Below are 18,513 nucleotides of genomic sequence, written 5' to 3'. Positions count from 1 at the left end.
TCTACATAGGAGTGAAATCATATGGTTCTGGTCTTTCTCTGACTGGCTTATTTCACTTAGCATAATGCTCTCCAGGTTCATCCATGCTGTTGCAAAAGGGAAGATTTCTCTTTTTATGGCTGCATAGTATTCCATCTTGTAAATGTACCACAGCGTTTTTATTTACTCATCTCCTGGTGGGCACTTGGGCTGTTTCCAGAACTTGGCTATTGTAAATAACACTGCAGTGAACATAGGGGTGCATATATTCTTTTAAATTTGTGTTTCAGGATTCTTAGGATATCTTCCTACAAGTGGAATCACTGGATCAAAAAGCAGTTCCATTTTTAATTTTTTGAAATAACTCCATACTACTTTCCATAGTGGCTGCACCAATCTGCTTCCTACCGACAGTGGACAAGGATTCCCTTTTCTCCACACCCTCGCCAGCACTTGTTGTTTGTTGATTTATTGATGGTAGAGGGGACTGAGTATGAGATCCCAGAGGCAGAGAGAAGATAGAGGAACACCTAAGAAGTAGGAGATAATCTGGGGAAAGATGTCATGAAATTTAAAAGTGTAAGGTTCTAAGAAGTGATCATCAGTGTTAAATGTCACTGATAGGTAACATGAATTTAAGTACTGTAACTATAAAAAGTGACTTCCCATGGGTTGAGTAAGGAAAGGAAAAACAAGGAAGGCTTCATTGTGGAGAATTACCTATCCTGCATCTAAAGGCCAAACAGTCATTAACTGGGCTAGAGGGCTGTCTTGGGGACTGTGATATAGGGCAGTGGTCCCCAACCATTTTTGGGCCACAGACTGGTTTAATGTCAGAAAATATTTTCACCAACCGGCCTTTAGGGTGGGACAGATAAATGTATCACGTGACCGAGACAAGCGTCAAGAGTGAGTCTAAGACGGATGTAACTGGGAATCTGGTCATGTTTTATTTTTAAACATCGTTCAGACTTAAATATAAATAAAACGGAAATAATGTAAGTTATTTATTCTTTCCCTGCGGACTAGTACCAGATGGCCCACGGACCGGTACTGGTCTGCAGCCTGGGGTTTGGGGACCACTGATATAGGGCACTTGTACAAGAACTCTGGATGTTGAAGAACATGATAAAATTGGTGAACACACTCATATCTACAGAGAGCAAAAAGCAAGTGTCAAGGGATGAGACAGGAAGAACAAAAATAAATCTTCAATGAAACATAGTTCATATACTTAAGAACTGCCTCCTGTACTTTTGACACAGATTAATCATGTTAATGTGGTTCTCTTTTCTGTTTTTCAAACACTGAAGAAAAATAGATGGATTTAAATGGAAAAAGTAGATAACTTCTGTTTTGACTTTTAAAATTTTGCTTAGTAACCAAATTTGTTTTTAAATAGATTGTTTATAAATGCCTTAACTTAGATAGGGAAATTTGTGTCTATAGATAGTAAAATTTCCATGCTTGGAAATAGCAACCACAGTTCATTCAATTGTTGTCAGTAGCTATTGTGTGCGGTCAGGATGTCCTGGGGAAGGAGTGTGCCTGTGCATAGTTGGTGTCCACATTCCAGAAACAGACTTGAAGAAAGTGGCCTTTCTGCTACCTTGAACTTTTTTTTTTTTTGAGGTAAAGCAATCATTTGAATATTATTTTCCGCTATGACTATCTTTACCCTTGGGATTGTTAGGATTTTACTTTTGTGCTAGGTGAAATTTAAAAGATTCATTTGTTGGGAAACTTATTCTGGTTCAGTTGGATTCCATGAAACTGGAAACTATATAATTAAAAATTGTGTTTTCTTTGGTGTAAGTTTGTTTTTAAATACACCCCCAACAACTCTCCCCCGCCACACACACATATGCGCACATACACTCTTAATTCTTCAGCTCATCTAAAAATATCGATATCTCAAATGAAAACTGTTCAGTGACCTAAAAAAATCAAGGTCAAATCAGGGCTTATTTAATTTTTTTATTTAATGATAATTTGGTTTTCAAACCCTGGAAAGACAAAGGAGAGATAGAAAACATTTTTGAGTGTCTATTCCGTGGGGTTGGTCAAATAAGTTTGTAAATATGATATATAGGTTTGCTCACTTATAGTTTGCATTGGGTGTGGGGGACAGGCTGTAAGCAGGCAGGGTTTGTTAAACCCTAAGGCTTAGTTTTAAGACTAAAGAGACTTCCCTGTTTGTATATTGGATTAAAGATTTTAATTTCTACACTATAAAATGGAGCAGACCGGGAGCTTGCTCTCTGTCGGTTTCTGAGATTAGCATTAGAGGAGAGAGCAGAGAAAGGAGAGCAGAGAAAGGCCACATGGAGGAGAGGAGAAGCAGCCAAGATGGTGAAGTTTGTGCAGAGTTTGTGCAGAGAGAGGGAGATGGGGAACAGAGGTGAATAAGACTGGTGAGATAGAAACCTTTGATTCTAGGAAACTCGGATAAGTCAGTGGCTTTGGGAGCCCTGAATGGAAAGGGAAGTGTTTTCTCACTGTGTGTATTTCTTGTCCTCTGGGTGCAAGCTAGGATTAAAGCTAATGGCCCACCAGTTCTTGACTGTAGTTTCATTACTGTCTGTCCAAATCAAATGTGAACCTGCATGGGCCAGGCGGCTGTGATGGTGGCCATGGCTACTGGCTCTACATGTAGCAATGTGTTTTGCATAATATTTGCAATGTGTCTACTTTAATATTTTCAAAACTATATGGTACCTTTTTATTTCTATTTTATGAGGAAAACATAAAGAAAAATTATGGTATGTTATATCAAAGTTTCAACCATGTGGAGAGTATTCTTGTCTTAACCACCTGATTACATTTAGAAAATGACTGACTTACCTTACTTTGGAGGTCTGAACTGTCAAATGCATTTTGCAGATATACAAAACCTTTTTAAAATTACATATAAATACAGAATAACCTTAGAATCAGAGAGGTATAATCTTGTTTGTGCTACTACAGGTTTGAATAAGTGAGAATTAGAATCTGATTTCTCTTATTTTTTATTTTAAATGTGAAATTTGCCTCTTAATAACCATAAAAGAAAGTCCTTAGCTTTCCCACATTCATTCTAGTAGTGATTTGTACAGTGTGTCCATAAAATCATGGTGCACTTTTGACCGGTCACAGGAAAGCAACAAAAGACGATAGAAATGTGAAATCTGCACCAAATTAAAGGAAAATTCTCCCAGTTTCATACTATTCAGTGAAGTTTGATGTGGGCTCACGCACAGATTATTTAGGGCTCCTTAGGTAGCTATCCCGTATAGCCTCTACAGACTCGTCACTGACGGATGGCCTACCAGAACGGGGTTTCTCCACCAAACTGCCGGTTTCCTTCAACTGCTTATCCCACCGAGTAATGTTATTCCTATGTGGTGGCTCTTCATTATAAATTTGCCGATATTCACCTTGCACTTTGGTCACGGATTCAAATTTAGCGAGCCACAGAACACACTGAACTTTCCTCTCTACCGTCCACATCTCGACTGGCATGGCTCTGGGCTGCTCTGCTGTATACATGGTGTTACATCATCATCTGCACATGCACACATGCTGCTACATCATCCTATAGAAACTGGGAGGGTTTTCCTTTTATTTGGTCAGATTTCACATTTCTATCTTCTTTTGTTGCTTTCCTGTGACTGATCAAAAGTGCACCATGACTTTATGGACACACTGTATTTCCTGTGTCTCCTCCTGTTTCCAAGCAGGAAATTTAGTCTCGACAAAATATTTGGAATATGGCAAGAGAGATACAGCCTATTTGTGAAGTAGATAAAGACATCTTCAGCGTGCAATAATTTATGATGTACCTATGTATTTGTATTTTCATTAGTATCAATGATTATTTTGGTCTCATTTGTAATATAAATTAAATCTCATTTATAATATAAACCTAAAGGACCATTTAGGTTTTTTTTTTTTGTTTTTTTTTAATAAATTTTTATTAATGGTAATGGGATGACATTAATAAATCAGGGTACATATACAAAGAAAACATGTCTAGGTTATTTTGTCATTAAATTATGTTGCATACCCCTCGCCCAAAGTCAGATTGTCCTCCGCCACCCTCTATCTAGTTCTCTGTGCCCCTCCCCCTCCCCCTAACTCTCTCCCTCCCATTTAGGTTTTTTATGGTCTGCGTTTGGCCTATATTTAAAAATTGGCAAATGAAAAAGAAAAGTAAGCTTTAATAACATCCAAAATTATAGAAGTTTCATGTTTTGTTTTGAAAAATTAATTTCTAATAGGCAATTCATCTACACAGTTGATAATGGAAATGGTATAATAAAGTATTCAACAGTGAAATTTTCTTCCTCACTTAGCCACTCATTTCTTTCCCTAAAGCAACAGCTGTTACTGGTTTTTTGTGTATCTTATTACGCATATCTAAACAAATACAATGTGTTCTTTTTTCTCCTTCTTTTTGCACAAATGATAGCATTCTGCTCCTTGTTCATTGTTCTGAGTTATCTGTATATAAAGGGTTTCCTTATTCTTTTGCTGTTATTTATTTTTCCAAAGTTGCATAGAAATTTATTATATAATGTACTATAATTATTTCACCTCTTCTCTACTGATAGATGTTTGAGTTGTTCCCAGTGTTTTTCTGTTACAAACAGTGCTTCAATGAATACCTATATAAATTCTTCAGTGGGTAGTTACTGGATCAGAGAGTGTGTGCATTTCTATTTCGGGTGTTGCAAGATACCCTCTGTAGAGGTTTGCTCTTCTGATAGCAGCACTGAAAAGGCTGCACCTTTACCAATAGAGCTGATTATAAAGCTTTGTTATCCAATCTTTGTATATACAATTATAGTAAAAATTTGTTTGTTCCAGTATAGATTTGATTTGCATTTTTCTCATTTTGTATGCAGTTAAGTATCTTTTTATGTTTAAGAGCCATTTGTACATCCTTTTATGTGAACTGATCCTTTGTCCATTCTTTTTTTTTTTTAGTATTGATTTGTAGAAAATCTGTATAAATGACATTAGTCCTAATCTTTGATATAAGTTTCAGATTTATTTTAATTTGTTTTTTCTCTTTTGATTTGTGTAGGGTATTGTTTTATTTACTTTTACATTTAAATTTATTAATCTCTTCTACAGTTTTTCAGTTTTAGGAATTAGGAAGAACTTCTCTGCTCTGAGATTATAATAGCATTCTCCAGTGTTTTTTCTTCTAATGTTTTTACAGTGTCATTTATTAAATAAGTCTTTGATAAGTATCTACATATCTAGCTAATTTATGAAATAATTCATCTTTCTCCCCACTGATCTGTTACGCCATCTTTATCATAAATATACTAAATTGTCACATATTTATATCTAATTCTGTTCCTTTTTGTGTCGTATTGATTTGTTCTGTCATGTGCCAATATCACACTGCCTTTATTGTAGTTTTGTAATATGTATTAGCATCTGGTAAGGGTGGCTCTTCTTTCCATTACTATTTCTGTTTAGGATTTATTTTTCCATCAAGATATTTGAATTGTTAAAAAAAATTTTTTTTAAGATATTTGAATTGTCTTATCTAGTCCCAGAAAGTATCTTGGCATTTTGAATGTTATTTGAGTTAATTTATAAATTAAATTAAGGATAATTTAAATACTTAGCATTTCTTTTTGAGAATATAATATGCATGTCAATTCAAGTTGTCTTTTTTGTTCCAGAAATAACAAAAGTTTTTGTTTTGCAAATCTTGCAGCTTTTTCCCTCCTGAGCATTTTTCCATATGCAAGTGTTGAAATTTTTCCTCCATTATATTGTTTAATTCAGTGGTTTTCAAACTTCAAACCTGTTTTATGACATCAAGTTAGCAGACTGTCACCAGCATTTTTAAAATATGAAAGAGAATAGAAAAAGAAAAATCAGAATGCAACACTAACTGAATAAGACTTAAGGATCTTTCAGAAGCTTTCTAGCTATTTTATAGCTGATAACCATTATGTGTGTATGGTATACTCAGTCATAATGTAAATTTTTTTCTTACCGAAGATTGGGGTCAAAAGCGTTTGAAAGTGCTATTCTAGTGGGTTGTATGTATGAAAGCTATTTATGTGATTTCTTAAAGACATACTAAGTGTTTCTTCGTGCTTCTTGTTGAGACTTAATAGGGAACCCAAGGGAGAAAATTATTTGAATGTGGAGCAAAATTTTGATGAGATTTTGAAGAAGTGCTGATATCAGGGTGAGAGTAGAAACAGAGACACCAATGAACAGGTTGTTAAATAGTCCAGGCTAGGGGTACAGTATGGCCATTTGAACTAAGTCAGTGGCAGTGGGAATGGAAATGAAGATAAACAATTTGAGGCATTTTGAAATTCAAGCTAATGAACTAAAGAATGTATGAAAAAGAGTATGTTTGAGGTGCAGAGTAGAAAGGAAGATATAGTTTAAATGCAGGAGTAGTCAACCTTTTTATACCTACCGCCCACTTTTGTATCTCTGTTAGTAGTAAAATTTTCTAACTGCCCACCGGTTCCATAGTAATAATGGTGATTTATAAAGTAGGGAAGTAACTTTACTTTATAAAATTTATAAAGCAGAGTTACAGCAAGTTAAAGCATATAATAATAATTACTTACCAAGTACTTTATGTCGGATTTTCACTAAGTTTGGCAGAATAAATCTTTATAAAACAACTTACTTAAATCTATCTTTTTATTTATACTTTGGTTGCTCCACTACCACCCACCATGAAAGCTGGAATGCCCACTAGTGGGCGGTAGGGACCAGGTTGACTACCACTGGTCTAATACATGTTGGGATTGCAGTACCTGTGGGTAAAGACTGGGAAGTAGGGGAAGGAATATATCAAACAGACCATTGGAAAGATAGGTGTGAAGCTCAGAGGTTAAAACTAGACAGGTAGTTTAAGAATTCATTCCCTTAGAGCAGGGGTCTCAAACTTGCGGCCCGTGGGCCGCATGCGGCCCGCAGACTAATCCACAAAGTTCAAAATATTTTGGATAAAATTAAGTAAGCCTAGGGGCCTACTTGTATTTTTCATTTCTCTAGCATCCTAGCTAGATATTAGCTTAGTTAACAGCAGTTGTGATGCGAACTACAGTTTCTGGTCGTTTTGTGACACTGAGTAAACTGCATGTACGATTGTGCTTGTAGTACTGATTTTTTTTTGTTTTCAACTGCAGTGAGAAAAGTGTTGCGTAACAGTTGCCTTTTGTAGACCTAGTGCGGCCTGCTGAACCGCTGTGATCTTGCTCTGCGGCCCACATGCTGAGTTGAGTTTGAGACCCCTGCCTTAGAGGTATGAGGGTGAGCAAGTTTCTGCGGGGATAATATATAGAGAAGAAAGCCAGGATAGAAATGTTGCAGGATGAATGGGAATGACTGTCTGAAATACTAATTGTCTATAGATAGATAAAGAACATGAGGACACTGAGTTTACTGATTACCAATAATTGTAATCCAGGTGCTTTACAGTTATTTTCTCAGTTCCATTTAATGATATGCCATTGCCTCTGAAGAAATTAAAATTATATAATGTATCCAAAGTGACATTCCTATGTAGTAGAGGTCAATTTTGAACTTAAGTCTGAAAGTCTGAAGCCTTCCTTCAAATTACTGTAACACATTGCTTCTAAGAGCACAGAAGATTTCACGATGGAAGGAAGTTTTTAAAATTTGTAGTAATAATAGTGGACATTATTGAGGATGTACATATTGTATGCCAGAAACTGTTAAACTCTTTTCATGGGTCATCCCATTAATCCTCACAGCAAATTTTTGAGGTCAACACTATTGTTATATCAGCTTCCATTTCACAGATAATGAAGCTGAAACAGGTTTTTCCAAGGTTGTATACATATTAAATGGTAGAATTATTGAGCGTTGCAGAATAGTCAAGTAGGATGAAAATTTAGGGGAAAAAAGGCCTCCAAGTTTGACTAGTGGGTTATTGTTGACAGTGTTATTCAGTGGTATTACGTGAAAATATTAACTGATATTGAGCTTTTTTGTGTAACAGGATTTGTTCAAAGTTCATTCAATCTGCTCAACAGTTCTCAAAATACTATTATTCCCACTTTATAAATGAGAAAACTGAGGCATAGAACTGTTACATTACTTAACCAAATAAGAGACAGATTTAGAATTTAATCTAGACAGACTGACTTCAGAACCTGTCCCATACCCAGGCAGCAAAATACTACCAGTGGGCTAACCCTGGCCTGCTGCCATTTCTGTGAATTGCTTTACTAGATAGAGCACAGCCACCCTTATTTGTTTGCATATCTCATTTGTTTAAGTTTGGTTCTTTTTAGTCAGAGTTGAACAGTTGCAACAAACCATATGGTCAGGAAAATCTAAAATAGTTATCTAACCCTTTACCGAAAAGTTTTCTAACCCCTGCTAATCATTAAACTTGATGAAAAGCCAAATCCTGGTGAATTCAGTCATGACCTATGTATAGTGGTTTCGTGTAAAGAAGTGTTATATTAGATTGGGTAGTAGTTTTGAGAAGAAATACAGTAAAATGAATTTTTTTCATGTTGGAAAGATTTGAGAATGTTGGTAGCATAAGGGAAAAAAAAACATCAAGTGAAGCTCTGAGGGGTGATGAGTGGTAAAGGGTTTTGGAGAATGCAGGCAAGAAGGGGAAGTTTATTATTGGAAGGAGCCAAAGACTTCTTTGGAACACTGAGGAGGAGCAAAAAAGAGAAAGAATATTAGAAATACATGGCTATTTTGAAGTGGAGGCAAGGGCAGTAATTGGAATTTTTGTTAGGTAGCTGTAACCTCATTCAGGTGGGGATGAAGATAAAATAGGAAGGTAGCTCAAATAATTGCCTTTTCACTACTCAAAATTATTTTTTAATCCTTCAATCAGTTTAATGCCATGAAAAAAGTTTATAGGAAAGAAAGAATAATTATAGAATTTTGGATAGTGTTAAAAAGTATTTTTTTTTCCTTTAAAGTCTAATAGTCCTGACTGGTGATTGCTTAGTGGATAATGTGTTGACATGAGATGCTGAGGTCCCAGGTTCAAAACCCTGAAGTCACTGTCTTGAGCAGAGGCTCATCTGGCTTGAGCAAGGGGTCGCTGGCTAGAGCAGGGCATCACTGGCTTGAGCATGGCATCATCAAAATGATCCCATGGTCACTGGCTTGAGGGAGTGGTCACTGGCTCAGCTTGAGCCCTCTACCCCGTTAAGGCACATAAGAGAAGCAGTCAGTGAACAACTAAAGTGCCACAACTACGAGTTGATGCTTCTCATCTCTCTTTCTCTTCCTGTCTCTCTCTCACTTAAAAAAAGAGTCTAACAGGTTAAAATTTGGAAATATGAGCAGGCTTTATGTTTTTACTCAGATTACATTATAAATTACTATTTAAAAGTCTCCAGTGAGATTTTTAGAAACAGCTTTATTAAAGTTAAATTGACATACGATAAACTGCACATATTTAAAGGGTACAGTTTGATCAATTTTGACACGCATATTTTTGTGAACCCATCACAATCCAGATAACACCTGTCCCTTGATAATTTCCTCTCTGTGTCTCCCTGTAGCCTTCCTTTCACCAGTTTGTAAATTTTGTTTCATTTTCTTTCTGTGAAAAATACTTTCTAATTTCCCTTTTTATTGATCCATGAGTTATTTAGAAGTGTGTTATTTAGTTTTCTAGTATTTGGGGATTTCCTAGAGATCTTTCTGTTATTCCTAGTTTTTTTTCTTTTTCTTTTTTAATTTTTTTCCATTGATTTGGGGGGGGGAGGGAGAGAGAGAGAAAGAAAAGCATCAACTCACTGTTCCATTCAGTTGTTCCATTTAGTTGTACACTCATTAATTGCTTCTCATATATGCCCTCACAAACCCACAACCCTGGTGTGCCAGGACAATGCTTTATCTACTGAGACACCTGGCCAAGCCCTCTTTTATTTTTTATTTATTAATTGATTTTAGAGAGAGAGAAACTTTGATTTGTTGTTTGTTCATTCATGCATTCATTGGCTGATTCTTATATGTGCCCTAATGGGGGATTGAACCAGCAACCTTGACTTAATGAGGATGATGCTCCAACCAACTGAGCAACCTGGTCAGGACTCTGCTATTTCTTTTTTCTTTTTCTCTCTCTCTTTTTTTTTTTCCAAGAGAGAGGCAGACAGGCGGGATGAGAAATATCAACTTGTAGTTGTACTTTAGTGCTTCTCATACATGCTTTGACTGGGGGAGGGGATTCTCCGGCCAAGGCAATGAACCATTGCTAAAGCCAGTAATCTCGGGGTTTTGAACCTGAGACCTCAGTGTCCCAGGTCAACACTATCCACTGTGCCATAACTAGTCAGGTTGGACTCTGTTATTTCTAATCTAATTCCATCCAGTCATAGAACATATAGATATTTTGCCTGAATTGAATCCTTTTAAACACATTGAGATGTGTTTTATGGCCAATAATATGGTAAATATTCACTGTGCACTTGAAAAGAAGGTATGTTGTTGTTATTGGGTGGGCTGCTCTATAATTATCTATCTGGTCAGGGTGGCTGATAATATTGTTAAAGTCTTCCATAGTCATACTGATTTTCCATCTGTGTTTTCTATCAGTTATTGGGAGAGTTATTGAAACCTCTGGCTATTACTCTGAATTTGTCCATAAGTTTTTGCTTCAGGCATTATGAAGTTTATATTTAGGTACATAAATGTGTAAGATTGTATTCTTTTGATAAATTGACTTCATTGTTATAAAATGACCTTCTTTATCTCTGATAGTTTCCATTGCTCAGAAAACTACTTTGTGTGATACTAGACAATAAGTTGGGCAGTTGTGGAGCTTAGCATATTTGTTTCTTTTGTCCTTCAGTGTTCTTGTTCTTTGTTGCCTGATAGCCAGTATCTTGGAAACTGTTGTCTCTTTTATTTTGTTACAGGTTTCTTTTAATCGTTTCAGGTAGAAGTATTAGCCTGTTTTTCCATCTTGGCCAGACCAAAAGTCCAAAAGTATTTTTAAAATTAGTTATAGCGGTTTTTAAGTTTTTTCTTGTTGCTTGTATCAGAGATACTTAGAAGAGTCTGATGAAAGGTATGGACTTTACCCTTCATATCTGTAAAGGCTTATACCTATAAAATCTTGGTTGTAATTTTATGAGGTTTGCAGGCTTATGATTTAATTCACCCCTGCTTAGGGATCTTTGCTTTCCAGCAAGCATTTTCAACCCTAGTTACACATTAGAATCATCTGGGAAACTTTTTAGTAAATGTGCTTCACCCAGACCTATGAAATCTGAACCTTTGGTGGTGAGACCCAGACTTTGGTTTTAAAACTCCGTAGATAATTCTAATGTGCAGCCAAGCTTCAGAACAACTCTGTTTATAAAGCAAAGGATGGCCTTCTTTCCACTTGGTACTCCTCCTTCCCTTTGGTGGCAAGGATCCTAGGGAAGGTAGGATATGGGAAGCCACTTGCTTTTTAAATTCAAGCTGACTAGAATGGGTTACTTATTTTAAATTACCAATTCTACCTTTAGATTTTTGACCTGATAAAGTCTATCTAGGTTTTAAACAAAGGAACACACAGAAGTTTTAAGAAAACTTTCTCAGTTATGTTTCACAATTTGCTTTAACAGAATGCAAAATGTTAGAATCCCTGTTATAAACAAAAGACAGCTGTATATCAATTAACATGGACCTTACAGCCCAAAGGACATGTAGAAAATAAGGCATGAAATTTAAAAATTTTAAAACATTAGGTATTTTTTATGTGATATACTATGTATATATAGGCTTTATACTATGTCAAATGTATATATAACTTCAATTATTGGTACTGCATGTTGACTTAAGTAGGCCACAGTATGGTTAGCTGTTTTTAAAAAATGCCATAAAGCGCCTGACCAGGCAGTGGCACAGTGAATACAGTATCAGACTGGGATGCAGAGGACCCAGATTCAAAACCCTGAGCTTGCAGTCTTGAGTATGGGCTCATCTGGCTTGAGCACGGGCTCACCAGCTTAAGTGTGGGGTCACTGGCTTGAGCACGGGATCATGGACATGACCCCATGGTCAGAGGCTTGAGCCCAAAGGTCGCTGGCTTGAAACTCAAGGTTGCTGGCTTGAGCCTAGGGCTGCTGGCTTGAGCAAGGGGTCACTCGCTCTGTTGTAGCCCCCCCCCCCCCCATCAAGGCACATATGAGAAAGCAGTCAAACAACTAAGGAGCTGCAATGAAGAATTGATGCTTCTCATCTCTCTCCCTTCCTGTCTGCCCATCTGTCCCTTTCACTGTCTCTCTGTCTCCATCACACACACACACACAAAAAAAATGCCATGAAGCAATAATGCAAGAGAAAATAGCTCAGAGCACTCTTAATGAGACAGGTCTGGTGTAACATGGACTCTGCGACTCCAAGACTGATTGATTTCACATTGAGTCATTTCTTAGATTTGTCAAATTATATAATGCATGGAGTGGCAGTTTGGAATGCCAGCTACTTTTGTGTAAGCTGATTCTTTTAAATGAATTTTTAAATTAAGAACTTGAACGTCATGTTTGTTTTGTGTATTAAACTGTTCATTTCTATAAGAATTGTGGGTTTTAAGAGATTAAATGATTTTATATAAATCTATAATAGTTTAAAGTATTTTCTTTCTCATTGATTTTAACCAACTTTTCCCTATAGCTGTGAACTTCACAGACGTTAATGAAGAAAACAAAAATGACCTCTTCAGAGAAGTGATTTCCTCAATTGAAACCTTGGCCTTAACCTTTGGGAATATGTGAGTAGAGGACTGTCATTTAATGAATCTTGGGCCTAGGTATCTCAGTGAGAGTTATGCTACATAACTCAGAAAATCTATGTTAAGTAAAATATTAACCAATATAAAATACTACCACATTGGAAAAGCTATATACTGTCTTGTTTTAATACAGTATTTAAAGGTGTCTTTAGAGCTGTTTAAAAGCAGCATTTATTTGCAAGTGATTGCATGGTTTATGTGAATAGAGTCCTAGTAATTTACATATTTCTAAGGGTCTTACTGAAAATATTTATTCTGGAAGACATGTTGGATGTAAATTTTGTGGCGGAACAATGTTAATGACTTGTCTTTTTATTTCTTTTTTTTTTAACCTCATTGGGTAGCCTGACACGCTTCTTCATGGGAGATGGAGACAGTGATTCACTATTTCGACTGCCTGTTTCTCAAGAAAGTAAGGTAGGCCAAATTTGTGTGAAAGCAAAGACTTTAGTATTTTTAACTTAATATTTCACTAATTTTCTAATCTTAGTTTCATCATTACTCTTTTATAATTTTTTAGTTTATCTAGAAAAACATCAATTTATATTAAATATAATTTATGGTCAATTTCTAGAGCAAAAATGTAATTGTACTTCTTGAATATAACTCATTTAAAAGAACATATCTGATCATTCTGGTGTCTTATGTAATGAATCTAGGTCATATGGTCCAAAATTTTAGTAAGTAATTCTTAATCATTTTTTCTTCTTGATATTGTTACATATCTTAAAAGTCTGGGGGAAACTTAGAAAAATAACATAAGAAGTAAAGAAGTGTTAATTTCACAAATTTTACAGTTTGTTATCAAGAAACATTTATTAATAGTCCTATAGGTCTTAAGTCTCCCTAAGAGCATTCCTATAAGTGTGTCAGGAGATTGGCCTTTTGATTGCAAATTGGAGCAAAAGGTGCTGTGAAATTATAGAACGTAAAAAAATGTATGTAGAATATTGCTTTAAAGATTTATAGTAGTAGTATTTTCATTTCAATAAATTTTTTTCACCTAATGCAAGATATTTAAACATATTAGGAATATATGTTGATTGTTTTGCTGTTAAGGATGATCAAATTCATAAAGGATTTCAACAAATATTTGGAAATGTGCCACAAACTTGTATTATTTCAAAATAATACATATAAAAGTTTCAGGTCATTCTTAAAATGATACAAATACAAGTGACTTCTTAGAGCATTTTGTTGTATGTACTACAATATTGAGCATTATGTTGTATGCATTACGTTGTGAGTACTACAGTATTGAGAAAAACAATTTGACTATTTCTGAAGTCACCCATTGATGAAACAAGGAGGGTAGTAATAAACCATATCAGAATGATAAAGAATTTTAAGATCTTTGAATATTTTGCTATCATTCATGATTTTTCTTCAATGTTATCTTTTTTAAATGTGCTATAAGTTCAGAAATGTGATAAAATTATGTCTGTATGACAAAGCACTGGACATTTTACCTTTTTGTTATGAATCATATCCTGTTCCTGTGTCTCTATTGTGTTATATTATACTGTGTTTATATTATACTAATTCTTAATAGGGAAATACTTTTTTCTTTTTTCTGTGTGTGTACCTTGTTTTCCTTTTTGATATTTTTAATTTACCCTAGAAGTTGAAATAAAATCCATGATGATATAATAATAAAATAAAATTACTTTGTTTTATGAAGAATTTTGAAAAATATCTTTAAAAGTAATAGTTGCTATTTAGCCTGTACTGTGGTGGCACAGTGGATAAAGTGGTGACCTGGAATGCCGAAGTCGCCTGTTTGACATCCTAGGCTTGCCTGTCAAGGCACATAAAAGGAGCAACTACTACGAGTTGATGCTTCTTTCTCTTCCCCTCCTCGCCATCCCTTTCTTTCTCTCTTTCCTCTCTCTAAATCAATCAATAAAATCTTAAAACAATAATATTTGCCGTTTATTTAATAGTGCTTATTATGTACTATCTGCTGTGCAAAGCCTTTATCATCTCAGTCCTTAAAATAGCCTTGTGAAAGTAGTGTTTTTATCTCCATTGCACAGACAGGCAAACCAAAGTTAAGTGAGCTTAAATACATAGCCCAGTGTCATACAGCTAATAAGTGTGTGGACTCTGATCCCTTTTGTATTTAATCCCTGCATACTCTATATTGGCCAAGTAAATACAGTAGATCAAATTTGTTTGTGACCTCATTATTTTGATAGATAATGTTTTTCTGCACTGTCCAATAAGGTAGCCTCTTGCCCCATGTAGCTCTTTAAAGAAATAAAATAAAAAATGTACTTATTTTCAAATGCTCAAATAGCTACATGTAGCTGTAGCAGCTACCTTATTGAACAGTGCAAATGTAGAACATCTCCATCACCAGAGAAAGTTCTGCACTTTACTTTCCAGTAGACATTCAGAGAGAGTGCTTAACAAATAATAAAATGGTAAAGGTGTCTGGAAAAGATAGGTCTTTGCCTTATATTTAGATAGTAATCTATTTAGATTGCTTCTGTAACTTCTTGACTAATATTTGTAAGGTCTGCATAATTTAAATTTTTGAATGGATTCATTAATGTTAACTAATTCTGTTACTAGTAAACAATGAGGTTATTCATTCTTGGACCTTAAGAACTGCTGTGGTCAAAAGCTATATAATTCTTATAAAATATTCTGGCACTCAAACAGAGTTCTCAGGCCCTTTTGAGTTCTAAATACTTGAAATTCTTTAACAGGAATTATGTCACAGTAACAAATTAGAGTGAAAAAATTCTGATCTGTTACCTTCTGCTCTAATTTTAAATTTGTTTTCTTCCATGTTGTAAGTCTTTTGAAAATGTTTCTATGGAATCAGTGGACTCATCCCATGAAAAAGGTAATGCTTAAGGTACTTTACACCTTTGTTGAACTTTTTGCAGTTATTTTGAATAAATGTTTTGATCTCTTCTTGCTTTGTAACCTAATATATTTATTTTAACATAAACATGTAAAATTTTACATAGAATACTTAAGGGAAAAAATCTGCTAGAGTAGGTAATGTGAAGAGAGCAACTGATCAAGAATTATATTGGGGTTGTAACTTGGTGAATAATAGAAATACACGTTAAGCTCAAAAATACATTTTAATTTGAAACCATTTTAAGTTTAAACTGTGACCCTTTAATTTAAATTTGTTACTTGTGTTTTTAAACTGGTTTTCATTGAAGAGCATCTTAGGATTTGAGTGTTTCATTGTTTAGAGTTACATGATCATATTTAATATATATTTACCTTGATATTTTTATTTTCAGGAAATTTTTCTCCTATAGAACTAGATAGCATGCTCTTAAAGAACTCGGACTCTGTAGAACTGGCTTTGTCATACGCCAAAACATGGTCAAAATATACCAAGAACATAGTGTCATGGGTTGAAAAAAAGCTTAACTTGGGTAAGTAGCCCTTAGGGGCATCTGATTAACTTTGGAGTATAATAACTAAATTGTTTGCAATTCATGTGCTACTGACTATAAGTAATAATGATTCCAAATTTACTGTTTTATTGTAGTGAAAAACACCATTGTCCATTCTCTCTTCTTGAAATAAGAAAGACTCTTCTTACAATAAATGCACTAATTGAAAATTACTGTAGAGAAACCATTACATCTGGGGACACAAGGACAAATTCTGTGTTTGCCTTTAAAGAAGTCATATTATAGTGGGTAAAAAAGAAATGCTATCAGATAATATGGTAAAAGGAGATAAAAACAACCATAGATGTATGAACAGAGGCAATGAAGACATATAAGGAACATCTTAATAGCTAATATTTTCCTAGTGTTTGTAGTTGACAAAATGCTTTTACATCCATCACCTCATTTAACCTTCCCAAATCCCTGGAAAGTAAGCAAGAATATTATTTACCCCTGTTTTACAAATGAGACAAACAAGATTGGTGATTTGCTTAAGGTTAAATCACAGATTTGCCTAAGGTCACATAGCAGTAATGGGAAGAATATAGAATTTACCCGAAGCCTATGCTCTTTCTACTACATTATTTATTTTTAATAGAGAACTCCTTTCACAATCACCTGAATAGTCCTATGAAAGGGCAGTACACAGGCCTAAGTCCCATTTCATAGAGAGGTGTGAGGTCTAAGCAAGTATTTTAAAAGTTTCCTCGTTGATTTTGACAAATACTTCTGAGGAAGAATCACAGCATCATATCATGTTGTGGACTAGTATTTGTGATCACTTTTTAATTAAGGAATTATAAATAATTTTGTAATGTGAGGGGATAAGTAAGTTTTTAAATCTTTGGGCACTCTGACCTTTTCAGAATTGGAGTCTACTAGAAATATTGTCAAGTTGGCAGAGGCAACTAGAACTAACTTTGGACTACAGGTAGGTGTTCAGTGAACTATTAGGGTTGTATACCGACAGAGTATTCAGATGAGCTCCTGGTAGTGCCTTGCAAAATCATAAAATGCTATAGTTAATATAGGAAAGAACTTAAATGCTAAACTTTTTATTAACAGATAAAATCCTTTTAAATTGGCCTGGATACCCATTATGAAAAAAGAAACTAAGAAATTCACAATTTCATACAAATGTTCATCTTGTTACCTATAATTATAATTATTTTTTCAATATTTTTTCCATAGTCATATTTATGACTAGATGTTTTTCTTTAAAAAAGGGAGGGGCTAAATTTAAAATTTCTCTTTTTGAAGAAGAGTAATTGTAGGGGAGGTAGGTCTGGAATTCTGTCTAGTGCTATTTCTATTGGAAGATTTACTTTTTAATTTTAAATTCTAGGAGTTTATGCCACTGCAGTCTCTATTTACCAGTGCTCTTCTTAATGATATAGAGAGCAGTCACCTTTTACAGCAGACAATTGCAGCTCTCCAAGCCAACAAATTTGTGCAGGTAAAAACTTATATGTATAATACACATTTTAAAAAATAACAGCATACCTTTAGAAAACAGTTTGCTTTCTTTCTTTTTAAAAAATACCCTTGACAGCCTCTTCTTGGGAGGAAAAATGAAATGGAAAAACAAAGGAAAGAAATGAAAGAACTTTGGAAACAGGAACAAAATAAAATGGTTAGTATTACAGTTTTTTTCTAAAATGCTGTATTAACAACTAACTGTCTTGCTGAATATGCTAAAGAAACCTGTAACTTAGGGTTTCTTTCTTATTCTGTATTTAATACTCCTTTTTTTTTTTCTGTGTAGCTCGAAACAGAGACTGCTCTTAAAAAGGCAAAATTGTTATGTACACAACGTCAAGATGAATATGAAAAAGCAAAGTCTTCCATGTTCCGTGCAGAAGAGGAACATCAGTGCTCAAGTGGTGGAGTGAAAAATCTCAACAAGCAGCTAGAAAAAAAGAGAAGACTGGAAGAGGAGGCTCTTCAAAAGGTAATGATTTTTTTTTGTTATTTGCAAGTTGAATTAGCAATAATCTGCTAAAGCTTTGGTATTTAAACTTCAGCATGCGTCAGGATCACCTGGAAGGCTTGTTACAAAAGATGTAGGGTTAGCCCCAGACAACTTGCCTCTATAATGAGTTTCCAGGTGCTGCTGCTGCAGTGGGGACTCACACTTTGAGAACCATGATGCTAAGAGACTTCTGCTTATCTTTTGAATTTTGGGGTTTTGTAAAAGAAGTATCTTAGATAAAGCAGTAGTTTAATATTTTGACTTGATTCTTCAGTAAGTTTTTTAAGGCAACTGAGTGTTTATGTATACTAATTCCTATAACTAAGGCCAGGATGAAGCTTTCTATTAATGAACTATAATTTGATAAATTC

General features: G+C 34.8%; 1 protein-coding gene across 4 annotated transcripts in view; it reads left to right on the top strand.

Moving 5' to 3' along the window:
• Positions 1–18,513, top strand: part of ARHGAP29 (Rho GTPase activating protein 29) — an 83,148-nt gene that overhangs the window by 37,795 nt on the left and 26,840 nt on the right. For 3 of the 4 annotated variants that reach the window (XM_066268712.1, XM_066268710.1, XM_066268711.1), the window contains 8 exons: positions 12,625–12,721; positions 13,087–13,159; positions 15,548–15,596; positions 16,012–16,149; positions 17,037–17,101; positions 17,516–17,626; positions 17,723–17,803; positions 17,936–18,121. In XM_066268712.1, coding sequence (XP_066124809.1) covers positions 12,625–12,721; positions 13,087–13,159; positions 15,548–15,596; positions 16,012–16,149; positions 17,037–17,101; positions 17,516–17,626; positions 17,723–17,803; positions 17,936–18,121 — 800 coding nt within the window. Of the gene's footprint in view, positions 1–7,142; positions 7,259–12,624; positions 12,722–13,086; positions 13,160–15,547; positions 15,597–16,011; positions 16,150–17,036; positions 17,102–17,515; positions 17,627–17,722; positions 17,804–17,935; positions 18,122–18,513 lie in introns of all 4 variants that reach the window. The other variant, XM_066268713.1, reaches the window with a different exon arrangement.

The sequence above is a fragment of the Saccopteryx bilineata genome, chromosome 3 (genome assembly GCF_036850765.1).
Source record: "Saccopteryx bilineata isolate mSacBil1 chromosome 3, mSacBil1_pri_phased_curated, whole genome shotgun sequence".
NCBI lineage: Eukaryota > Metazoa > Chordata > Mammalia > Chiroptera > Emballonuridae > Saccopteryx > Saccopteryx bilineata.
The sequence above is the reverse complement of the archived record's forward strand: the minus strand, read 5'-3'. Positions and strand labels throughout refer to the sequence as shown.